The 12,829-nt window shown below is 36.1% G+C and overlaps 1 protein-coding gene across 1 annotated transcript in view; it reads left to right on the forward strand.

Annotated features, from left to right (window-relative positions):
- LOC131996000 (uncharacterized) overlaps positions 1-9,479 on the forward strand; it is a 29,457-nt gene extending 19,978 nt beyond the window's left edge. Inside the window, exons 3-4 of the mRNA XM_059365404.1 lie at positions 6,318-6,322; positions 9,251-9,479. Coding sequence (XP_059221387.1) covers positions 6,318-6,322; positions 9,251-9,479 — 234 coding nt within the window. The remainder of the gene's footprint in view (positions 1-6,317; positions 6,323-9,250) is intronic.
- The last annotated feature ends 3,350 nt before the right edge of the window (positions 9,480-12,829 follow it).

Raw genomic sequence — 12,829 nt, forward strand, 5'->3', positions numbered from 1 at the left:
TTAAAGGGATTTGGGAGTAGAGCACGAATTTGATTCCAAAGAAAAACACATTATTTCGGAGATTGGTAATTCGATTCGTTCGAACTTTTTTTGGCATTCCGACGGTTAATCGTCCAGCCCAAATGGCTAAAGCTAGAAACACGAAATTTTGTACGAATGTTGGACTTAGGTCCTAGGCACGGGATAAGGCTGGATTTGGTGCTATTCGTACGAAGAACCAAAAAGTACGAAATGGTACATAATTGCCTAGCGCGAACGGAAAGGACTAAAATTATGTTCTTTGGCCCAAATTAAAGAGCGTCTCAAAAAAAATAAGGTTTAACAAATTTATCGAAAATCGCACCGAATGTGGGAGAATTAGTACGTTTAGTACCGCTATTGGTACTGTTTGGTACATACCTTGTAAATTGAACTAGAGCTCCGAATTTTGGAACTTAGGTTCACTACGGCAAACTTAATTGGGTGACTATAAGAGTTTTTGAAAATTTTTACATTTAGGTACTAAAAAAGTGCCATAAAGATACGAAATGGGTGAAAATTTTACAGGGCGGATGGATAGAGGTGGAATTTTTAAATTTGACTAAAAAGAAATCTGGTGCAAAAGGATGAGCGTAAAAAGAAAAAATGGAAGAATAGTACTGCTTACGGGAGAAAACTTACGGTTAGTATCGCAATTGGTACCATTTGGAACTTTCTTTAAAGATGAAGCTAGAGGTCTAAAATTTGGCATGCAGGCACAACTATGAAATATATGATGGGTGGCTAAATGATCTATTCAAAATTAGTACATTTTGGTACCTAAATTGGTACCATTTGGTACATTTTTGCATGTAGGTACATGTAAGAAATATATGAGGGATGATCAAATGATTTGTTCACAATTCGCACATTTTAGTACCAAAATTGGTACCATTTGGTACTTTCTGTTCACATGGAGCTAGAGGTTTGAAAATTTTCATGTAGATAAATCTAAGAAATATATGAGGGGTGATCAAATGATTTGTTCACAATTCGCACATTTTAGTACCAAAATTAGTACCAATTGGTACTTTCTTGGAACTACAGATGGAACTACAGGTCTGAACTTTGGCATGTATGTACAACAACATATGATTGGTGGCTAAATGATCTTTTCACCATTCGCACATTTTGGAACGAGAATTGCTGCCATTTAGTACTTTCTTTACAGATGGAGCTAGAGGTCTGAATTTCCCTTGCAGACACAACTACGAAAAATAGGATTGCTGACCATGATCTTTTTACAATTCGTATATTTGGTACCAATATTGGTATCATTTGGTACTTTCTGTGCAGATGGAGCAAGAGGTCTGAAATGTGGCATGTAGTACAATCTTATAAATATATGATGGGCGACTAAATGATTTTGGTACCGAAATTGCTACCATTTGGTACTTTCTTCATAGATGGAGTTAGAGGTCTAAAATTTGGCATGCAGGTACAACTAGGAAAAATAGTATGGCTGACCATGATCTTTTTACAATTAGAACATTTGGGTACCAAAATTGGTATTATTTGGTACTTTCTTTATAGATGGAGCTAGAGTTCCGAAATTAGGCATGTAGGTACAACTCAGAAATACTACTGACTAACTGATCTATTCATTCATTTCGTACATTTTGGTACCAAAATTGGAACCATTTTGTAGTTTTTTTTACAGATTGAACTAGAGGTCTAAAATTTCACATGCAGGTACAACTAGCAGAAATATGATGGGTGACTAAACAATCTACTCAAAACTCGTACTTTTTGGTACCATTTGGTACTTTCTTTACAAATGGAGCTAGAGGTCTGAAACTTGGCATGTAGGTAGAAGAAGGAAATATATAATGGGTGACTAAGTGATCTATTCAAAATTCGTACATTTTGGTACCAAAAAGTGAAAAATAGTACGAAATAGCTTATAGTCGCTTACAGCGAACTGCTAAAATTAAGTAATTTGACAAACATTATCGAAGTCTTGACAAAAATACGACATGGGCAATAAGTCGTACTAATTGTGGTGTAATTGGAACCTTGGACAACTAGAAGATATTTTGTTTTCCCTCCACCATAGGTTGGGAATACTAATTTCGTCATTCTGTTTGTAACACCTCGAAATATGCGTCTAGGTCCCAATATAATATATATATTCTTCATCGCCATGACATTTTAAATTAATCTAGCCATGTCCGTTCGTCTGTCCGTCCGTCCGTCTGTTTATCGAAAGAACGCTAACTTTCGGAGGAGTAATGCTAGGCGCCTGAAATTTTGCACAAATACCTTTTATTAGTGTAAGTCGGTTGGGATTGTAAATGGGCCATATCGGTCTATGTTTAGATATAGCTGCCATATAAAACGATCTTGGGTCTTGACTTCTAGAACCTCTAGAAAGCGAAATTCTCATCCGATTTGCACGTGGTGTTCTGGGACTTGACTTCTTGAGCTGCTGGAAGGCGCGGTTCTCATTCGATTTGGCAGAAATTTTGTACAACTGCCGAACTTAGTACACTCTTTCGTCTTATTCGTACATTTAGGTACTCAAACGTACAAAATGTCACTTTCTTAACGGAGTAAGCTAAAGCTCTCAAAATTGGCATGCAACTACACTTTGGCTATAAATTTTGGGTGACCAGAAGATTATTCAAAAAACGTACATTTACATATGTACTAAAACTTACGAAGTGGTACGAATTGAGCTTAAGAACTCTCAGAGTGATCTTAAGTTCTCAAAATTGGGATACAGCTAGTCCTTGACTACAAATTTTGGGCGACCAAAAGATTTTTTTGTCAAAATTGGAATTCATTTATACTCTGCCAATATTTTGGGTTGCCCAAAAAGTAATTGCGGATTTTTCATATAGTCGGCGTTGACAAATTTTTTCACAGCTTGTGACTCTGTAATTGCATTCTTTCTTCTGTCAGTTATCAGCTGTTACTTTTAGCTTGCTTTAGAAAAAAAGTGTAAAAAAAAGTATATTTGAATCAAGTTCATTCTAAGTTTTAATAAAAATGCATTTACTTTCTTTTAAAAAATCCGCAATTACTTTTTGGGCAACCCAATATATTGGGGGACTTGTGCTTTCTTTACGAAAGGCGACAGATTACTGAAATTTTATACGCAATTATTACAAAACTTCATAACCTTATAAACCTATAAACCTTGGTTTTCAGAAGTCCTACACTAGAAAGGGGGTATCAAAAATGGGGGTGCTAATTTTATATATTTTATATTAACTGCTCAAACTGCTGGATATAGGGTGATTAAGTTTATATTCATTGTAATATTTATATGCGTGTTCGTTCGTAGGCGTATGCGTATTCAAGACTGCTGGCGTTATCATAATTACAATTTTATGCCCCAAGTTTCGCAAGCAAATACAACACACATTCCAAAGCAACAATTGACTGAACGAAGTCAAGCATATTTACTAGTGTTTATTAGGTTGTCTTCATTGCAAAAGAAGTGATGGTATTGCCAATTTACAAAAACAAAAGTGGCAAACATATGGTCTGATAAACTGTTAGAAATAAGACTCCATGATTTTTGATCAAACATTATGCTTAACCTATTAAAAGTTCACATTTTATGTTAATTGAGATATGACTTTTTGGATTAAAACTTCTTTTTGGGAACATTCCATTAATTCAAAAAGTATTTGATCTTCGTTGTTTATTCAATTCCATCTTAAATTCCGCATTAAAATAAGTGCATGCCATGGGTAGACTGATAGACACCACCTTTGTTCCGATCCATTATGAATTCCCCTTAAATTGGACCACTGGGTGTGCATAAATAATACGAATTGTAAGTATCGAAGCACTCAAACACTAGCAGAGAAACATGCACTCTCACACTAGAATGCATGGGAAGCATTGATCCGTAGCTGTAGCTCTCCCTTGCATGAATGCATAATTTTTTACTACACATGCGTTGTAGCATGTGTGGAGGCGCTATGTCAAAAACACAGTGGGACATTTTTTTTAAATTTAAAATTAAAAAAAAATTAATATTTTAAAAATGTTGGATAAACATAGTAGCCCGGTTAATCCATTTGGCAAAGTGGGCTACTGAAATCGGGGCTAGCAAAAATTAGCAAAATTTTTTTTCAAATTTGTATTTCCAAATATTTAACAAATTTTTTTGTTTTAATATTTTTTTTAATTTTAAAACTATATATAAAAAAGATTATAAATATTTTAATTACTCAAAAATATTTAACTTTTAAAATTGTTTTATTTATACATTTATTTTAGTTGCAAATTTCGTTGATTATTAAATTTTTTTAGTTATTAAAATTTTTTTTGATTATTACATTTTTACTTAAGTTGAAAATTTGTTTTTGTTAATAAATAACTTGTCTAATTTCCTAATTTTTAAATTTTCAATTTTACATTTTCAAATCTCCAGTTCTATATTTTCAATATTTTTTTTAATTTTTATACCCTCCACCATGAAATGGGGGTATACTAATTTCGTCATTCCGTTTGAAACACCTTGAAATATGCGTTTAAGATCCCATATATTCTTGATCGTCGTGACATTTTAAGTCGAACTAGCCATGTCCGTCCGTCTGCCCGTCCGTCTGTCTGTCGAAAGCACGCTAACTTTTCAAGGAGTAGAGCTAGCGGCTTGAAATTTTGCACAAATACTTCTTATTGGTGTAGGTCAGTTGGGATTGTAAATGGGCCAAATCGGTCCTTTTTTTGATATAGCTGCCATATAAACCGATCTTGGGTCTTGACTTCTTGAGCCTCTAGAGGGCGCAATTCTCGTCCGATTTGACTGAAATTTTGCACACAATGTTTTGATATCACTTCCAACAACTGTGCTAAGTATGGTTCAAATCTGTTCATAACCTGGTATAGCTGTCATATAAACCGATCTTGGGTCTTGGCTTCTAAAAGCACAATTCTTATCCGATTTGGCTGTAATTTTGCACCTGGTATCACTTCCAACATTTATACGAAGTATGGTCCAAATCGGTCCATACCCTGATATAGCTGCCGTATAAACCGATCTATGATCTTGACTTCTTGAGCCTCTAGAGGGCGCAATTCTTATCCGATTTAGCAAACATTTTGTACAACGGCTTCTCTCATGGCCTTTAACATACGTGTCTAATATAGTCTGTATCGATCAATAGCTTGATACAGCTCCCATATAAACCTATCTTCCGATTTTTCTGCTTGAGCCCCTACAAGGCGCAATTCTTATACGAATGAACTGAAATATTGTGTTGCCCAAAAAGTAATTGCGGATTTTTCATATAGTCGGCGTTGACAAAATTTTTTCACAGCTTGTGACTCTGTAATTGCATTCTTTCTTCTGTCAGTTATCAGCTGTTACTTTTAGCTTGCTTTAGAAAAAAAGTGTAAAAATATATATTTGATTAAAGTTCATTCTAAGTTTTATTAAAAATGCATTTACTTTCTTTTAAAAAATCCGCAATTACTTTTTGGGCAACCCAATATTACACAATGACTTCTACAATGTTCAGCATTCATATATGGTCCGAATCAGACTATAATTTGATATAGCTCCAATAGCATAGGAGTTCTTATTCAATATTCTTTGTTTGCCTAAATAGAGATACCGCGCATAGAACTCGACAAATGCGATCCATGGTGGGGGGTAAATAAGATTCGGCGTGGCCGAACTTAGCATGTTTTTACTTGTTATTACTGTTTATTCATTTTGATAATCTCAAGGCTTTTATTTTCATAAATTTTTAATTTATAAAGTTTTTTAACGTCAAATTTTTTTATATTTTTAAATTTATAATATTTTGTATTTGTTTTTTAGTCAAATTTTTGAAATTAAAAATTTTTTTATGCTTTACTTAGCATTTTATTTATAATTAAAGTCGCTTAAATTATTTTTAAAATTTTTATCAAAAAAAAAAATAATTTTTGATTTAAAAAAAGTTAGTTTTCTACTCCCTTAGTTAAATTTATTTGTTTTTTTAATATAATTTTTAAAGTTATTATTTTTTGTATTTTGAAGTTTTTGTTTTATTTTTTTAATTTTTTAAAAAAAGGAAAAACGTCTTTTTTTATTTCATTTGTTTTCTTTTGTAAAGTTTTAATAAAAATTTTCTTGTGTAAATTATTTTTTTTTTCCTTATTTCTTTACATTATGTTCCCCTGTGCCACATTTCTTGTATGCACCATACACCAACCCATGTTGCATGCGGATCATTTGGTTTAAACCGCATTTCTGGCAAAGCGGCAAACATTGTCAAAGCATGCAGAGGGCGCCGCGTATTCAAGCAATTTGGCGGTATTGCATTTTTATTTATTTTATTGCTTTTCAATAGATCAGGTGAGTGGGTGGATAGTTTTTTCGCTTTTTGCTCTTTTGACTGAATCGGTAACGACGATACTCCAGTCTGCATTGCCAAGTGTCTGTCCATCAAATCTAAAGGCACCACACATGCTCACAAAGCTGAGTGAGTGAGTGAGTGCAGTGTTATGCAATACTTAGTCCCAATTTGAAATTCCAAAATAGACGAATTTATGTTTTTATTACAACTCTAAAAAAGACTATAGGGCGAAAAAAAAAAATTGAAATTGATTTATGACATTTTGCCTTTTATCTGAGTTACAGCTTAGCATAGACCATTGATCTCGACAAAATTCTTTTGAATTTTCCACATAGCATGCTATGCATTTTTTTTGTAAGAAGTTAGTGTGATGAACTAAAATTCGAGCGATTGAATAAATTGCTGATTTAAGGAGAATAAATGGTTTGCTAAGGGGAATATTATTATGACTATTTATCTAACGTGGAACAGATGTTGTCTTTGAGAATATAGAAAAACTAGTAAATATTTAGTAAGTTCGGTCGGGACGAGTCTTAGGAGCCCCCTACCATGGATTGTACTAAAAATTTACACAAAGGACCTTAGTTGAGGGGCACAAGACTTCGGATCTTGACTTCTTCAGCTTCCAGAGGGCGCAATTCTTATCCGACTTGGCTGAAACTTTCCATGAGGTGTTTTGTTTTGGCTTCCAATAACTGTGCCAAAAATGGTTTAATTCGGTTCATGACCTGACATAGCTGCCATATAAACCTTTCTCGCATTTCGACCGGAATAGCCCGAATTTCTTCGGAAATGTTGTCTTCCAAAGCTGGAATAGTTGCTGGCTTATTTCTGTAGACTTTAGACTTGACGTAGCCCCACAAAAAATAGTCTAAAGGCGTCAAATCGCATGATCTTAGTGGCCAACTTACCGGTCCATTTCTTGAGATGAATTGTTCTCCGAAGTTTTCCCTCAAAATGGCCATAGAATCGCGAGCTGTGTGGCATGTAGCGCCATCTTGTTGAAACCACATGTCAACCAAGTTCAGTTCTTCCATTTTTGGCAACAAAAAGTTTGTTAGCATCGAACGATAGCGATCGCCATTCACCGTAACGTTGCGTCCAACAGCATCTTTGAAAAAATATGGTCCAATGATTCCACCAGCGTACAAACCACACCAAACAGTGCATTTTTCGGGATGCATGGGCAGTTCTTGAACGGCTTCTGGTTGCTCTTCACTCCAAATGCGGCAATTTTGCTTATTTACGTAGCCATTCAACCAGAAATGAGCCTCATCGCTGAACAAAATTTGTCGATAAAAAAGCGGATTTTCTGCCAACTTTTCTAGGGCCCATTCACTGAAAATTCGACGTTGTGGCAGATCGTTCGGCTTCAGTTCTTGCACGAGCTGTATTTTATACGGTTTTACACCAAGATCTTTGCGTAAAATCTTCCATGTGGTCGAATAACACAAACCCAATTGCTGCGAACGGCGACGAATCGACATTTCACGGTCTTCAGCAACACTCTCAGAAACAGACGCAATATTCTCTTCTGTACGCACTGTACGCATTCGTGTGGTTGGTTTAATGTCCAATAAAGTAAACTGAGTGCGAAACTTGGTCACAATCGCATTAATTGTTTGCTCACTTGGTCGATTATGTAGCCCATAAATCGGACGTAAAGCGCGAAACGCATTTCGAACCGAACACTGATTTTGGTAATAAAATTCAATGATTTGCAAGCGTTGCTCGTTAGTAAGTCTATTCATGATGAAATGTCAAAGCATACTGAGCATCTTTCTCTTTGACACCATGTCTGAAATCCCACGTGATCTGTCAAATACTAATGCATGAAAATCCTAACCTCAAAAAAATCACCCTTTATTTCCAGAAAGAAGGGGTTTAAATGCAAGGTTTTTGAAAATTAGAAAATAAATTTGATATCCCATTTTGAGGCCACTGACAATATGGGGTTCAAATAAATGATATTTCGGAGTAAAGCTCCATATAGAGTAAAAGAAGGCTCGGCGTAGCGGGCCCGGTGATCCATCGTGGGGGGTGTATAAGATTCGGCCCGGCTGTACTTAACTTGATTTTTTAAATATTTCACTGAAAAGTTTTGTTTTCCCCAATTTGAAATCTGCATATGGTAATGATACTCTCTTATCTATTGATATGATCTGGTAACTCCTTACAATGTTTCTCTCACAGCAGCAGTGTAAATAAAACAGCTTTAATTGCTTTCAGATGCAATTATGCTCAAAATCGCGATAAGCAACTTTTACACACATTGTAAGGGGATTTTCTCTTAACCTTTATCCGCCTATTTGCACAAATTTGGTGCTACATTTGGTTTGAGTTTGTATGAGTGTGTCTGTGTGTGTGTGTGAAATGCAAGCATTAATTTTTTGGCAATTATTTCAACGATCACTCCTTGTTTTTTGGTTTACGTGACAATGTTTTGATTGGCGATATCTAAAACGTTTTGTGTCCGTTTTAGTTTGGCGATATTCGTTTGGCAACTTTCATTGCAACAATTTCACCCCACAACAACTTACACCACACTCAAACACATCGCCAAAACTGCTCCCACAGAATCCTTTGTAAAAAAAATGTTGCCCACATCGCAATCGCAACGACAACGAGAAGAAAAAAATGTCGGAAAAAGAAAAGAAATCGACAGCTGAATTAAAAAAAAGCGAAATTATTTTAGTGCTTAATAGCACGATCTGTCTTGACCTTCTTTAATGGGAGCTCCCAGTGCCCAGGAAAAAAAACAAAACAAATGCGCCACAACAACAACAGCAATTGTTTGCATGAGAGGCCAAAGAAGCTTCCCAAAATTTTCCTCAAAAACATTCAAAGTATCGATGGATCGATCGATGCATTTTGGCTCATTGAAATGTGCATGGGCAATAAAACAAACGAAATGCTAAATACACCAGCGAAAAGTCGCCAACATCCGCCGCCGCCGTCGATGCCGCCGCCAACATAGGGAACAATGATGTCGACAATACACTTCAATACCTCACCTCAGTTGTGGTCAAGTTTGGCTTAAATGAGGGGAAAAAAGTGAATTTGTGGCTGCTAAAGTGCACTGTGGCTTTACCATTCAGGCCTACAAATGTGGGTACTGAGCTAATAGGAGTTCAAAGTCTAGCCCAGCAAGCATAGCAATGGTCTCAAAACGGGTTGAACACGAGATAGGAAGTGAGAGGAAGTACAGAAATCCAAAGGAAGATCAACTGGGAGAAGTTCAGTGAGCATATGCAGAACTTTAGGTCCTCTGGGGGACCTTTATGGGTCGGAACTGCAACGGCCAGTGGGTCTAGTTACATAGTATCTGAAAGAAGTCTTTCTAAAGGCATTTCCAAAACTCGTACCGCTGCGCAAGACCAAACTGTCATGGAACATGGGAAGGTAATCAGGAAAAAAGCTTAGAGGCTTTTTAATAAGGCGAAGGAAGAGAACGCATGGAAGGCTAGAACAAGTATTGCGATATCCTAAAGAGCTTCTGGAAGGAGGCGAGGAGAGCAATGAGGGGTTCCCTGCCAAAATTCCTGTGGAGAGTTGGACGGCTCTAGTGAGACTTCTAGGTTACGCAAAATACTCTGAAGAAAGCACAGCCTCAGAACAAAGGACAGGATCTTCACGGAGAAAAGCCCAGAGACCATAAGCGTAGTAAGGCCTCTAGATCTAGGATGGGCTAAGCACCCCCAGCAAAGTTTTAGCTCATGCCAAAGACAGTGGAATTTCTAATGGAAAACTATTTTCGAAGCAGAAGGAGGTTAGCAATCAAAATATCGCATTAGCCTTCTCAACCTGTAGTGGCCCGAGAAGAAACATTGGGTGGACACATTCAAATTTGAGTTTGGAACTGAGTCACTGTTCATCTATGAGCTCCCCTTTCATACACAAATAAATTGCAAATTTTGCCCAAGAACATTCCACTAAGGAACAGGGGCCAACTTCTCACATATCAATGAGTGCAGTCCGAATCAAGTTTTTAAGCTCAATGATAAGGAGCCTCCTTTTTATGGCCGAGTCCGAACGGCGTGCCGCAGTGCGACACCTCTTTGAAGAGAAGTTTTACATGGCATAGTACTTCGCAGATGATGCCAGCATTAGGAGGGGAAAACCACCGCTGAAAATTTTGTTCTGATGATCTCGCCAGGATTCGAACCCAGGCGTTTAGCGTCAAAGGCGGACATGCTAACCTCTGCGCTACGGTGGCCTCCTCCCCTTTCATGCACTATTCTCCTTTTTCTCTAATTTTAGAACAATTTCAATTTTATATCACAGTTCCTTACCATTTTTCAATTTTCTAACCTAGGATTCGAACCCAGGCGTTCAGCGTCAAAGGCGGACATGCTAACCTCCGCGCTACGGTGGCCTCCTCGCCTTTCATGCACTATTCACCTTTTTCTCTAATTTTAGAACAATTTCAATTTTTTATAACAGTTCCTTACCATTTTTCAATTTTCTTAACCACTGTGTGACCATAGTACCCCCAAAACCCCCAAAACATTAATGGTAAGTTCAGTGTCCAACATTTATGGCCTTAACTCCAAAGATCATTGGACTTGTTACCAACGCCAACAACTTTTAGTTTCTTCTTTTCCATGCTTTCATTGCTTCTTGGAGAAATTTCAAACAGGTTCAACGGGCAAACGCTGACTCGCTAACTTTTGTTGTCTCTGGCAGAGAATTATTGAATGTCTGCAATCCTTTGGAATATGCCATCATGGGCGCAAGCCTGAGCATGCGAATTCAATGATGATTGCTGTAGTATGTGGTGCTAGGTGAACTTAAATGATGTTAAAGGTGCAGCAGCAGCAACATGTGGCAATGCATCATCATAACAACAGCATGCGGATACACGTATGAACGCAGGAGGGTAGGAAGGACGGACGGACGGACGATTGGAAGTCATGTTTTTTCAGCCCAAGTCTGGAAAGCAAGCTCACTCTTACTTGGGGCAGTAGCAGCGGTGGCATTGGCAGTCGGGCAAAGGCATTGCTTTATTTATCGCTGATGACCTAGAATATTGCAACGTTGCCCCAACATAACAAAGGCATAGACATGAAACATGTTGCCTTCAAAGTGCTGTGATTGTAGTGTAAGCTGCTGTTGCTGCTGCTGCCGCTGCAGCCGGCTGTTTGTTGTTGTCTCTTAACAATCATTGATCGAAAGCCGGTAATAATGATCTTGTCACTTTTTTGCTTAATCACCAACACCACGCTCCACCGTTTTTTATGGGATCTGGTGGCCAGCGATAAATATCCGTCTGTCTGTCTTGGTCTGCCAAATGTTGTCGTTGGGATGGTTGCAATTACTTTCTTGGTCGCATCCGCCGCCCGGTGTGGTTAACAGTAGGATGACAACGAAGACGACAACGACAACGGTGGAGCTGCTGTTGCTGCTGCTGCCTGGTTTCACTCTCTTTGGCAAGTCTTTCACTTTTGTTTTCTTTTCCTTGGCAACTTTCAATTGGGCAATAAATCTCATACACACTCCCGTGTGGAGTATATCACGCATCATCGGCATCGGCATTGGCATCTGCCTCTTTGTCTTTGTCTTCATCATCAGGCAGCCTCAGCATCATCTGTATTTTGCGGTGTTTTGCAGTGCAGTGGGCGCATGCGTAAGTTAAACCTGGGCAAGATCAAAGTAAAAATGTGCGATGAATATCAATTTGCATGATCATCTTTGGCTGTTTTCGTTGGTTGTCGTCAATTGTAATGTGGCGCATTGTTGCCTTTTGAAAATTTCCCAAGATCTCATGGAAAACACCAGCAACTGCCAAAACACTTACTTCCGCAGTATTGCAGTAAAATTATTTCACGGCTAAAAATTGCAGCATTAACAGGGCAAGTGCTCAAAGGAAATATTTTGCGTTTGCAAATTACAGGGAAAGTAATAAATTTTGCGTTGTTTCTTTTAACTTGGTTTTTGATTTAACAGGTTTTTGGTAAATAAAATTTTGGGAGAGAATTAAAAAAAATAATAAAAAAATAAAATAAAATAAAATAAAATAATATAAAATAAAATAAAATAAAATAAAATAAAATAAAATAAAATAAAATAAAATAAAATAAAATAAAATAAAATAAAATAAAATAAAATAAAATAAAATAAAATAAAATAAAATAAAATAAAATAAAATAAAATAAAATAAAATAAAATAAAATAAAATAAAATAAAATAAAATAAAATAAAATAAAATAAAATAAAATAAAATAAAATAAAATAAAATAAAATAAAATAAAATAAAATAAAATAAAATAAAATAAAATAAAATAAAATAAAATAAAATAAAATAAAATAAAATAAAATAAAATAAAATAAAATAAAATAAAATAAGATAAAATAAAATAAAATGAAACAAAATAAAATAAAATAAAATAAAATGAAACAAAATAAAATAAAATGAAATTGAATGAAATGAAATGGAGTGAAATGAAATGGAATGAATTGGAATGAAATGGAACGAAATGGAATGAAGTTAAACGAAATGAAATAAA

This window comes from Stomoxys calcitrans, chromosome 3 (genome assembly GCF_963082655.1).
Source record: "Stomoxys calcitrans chromosome 3, idStoCalc2.1, whole genome shotgun sequence".
NCBI lineage: Eukaryota > Metazoa > Arthropoda > Insecta > Diptera > Muscidae > Stomoxys > Stomoxys calcitrans.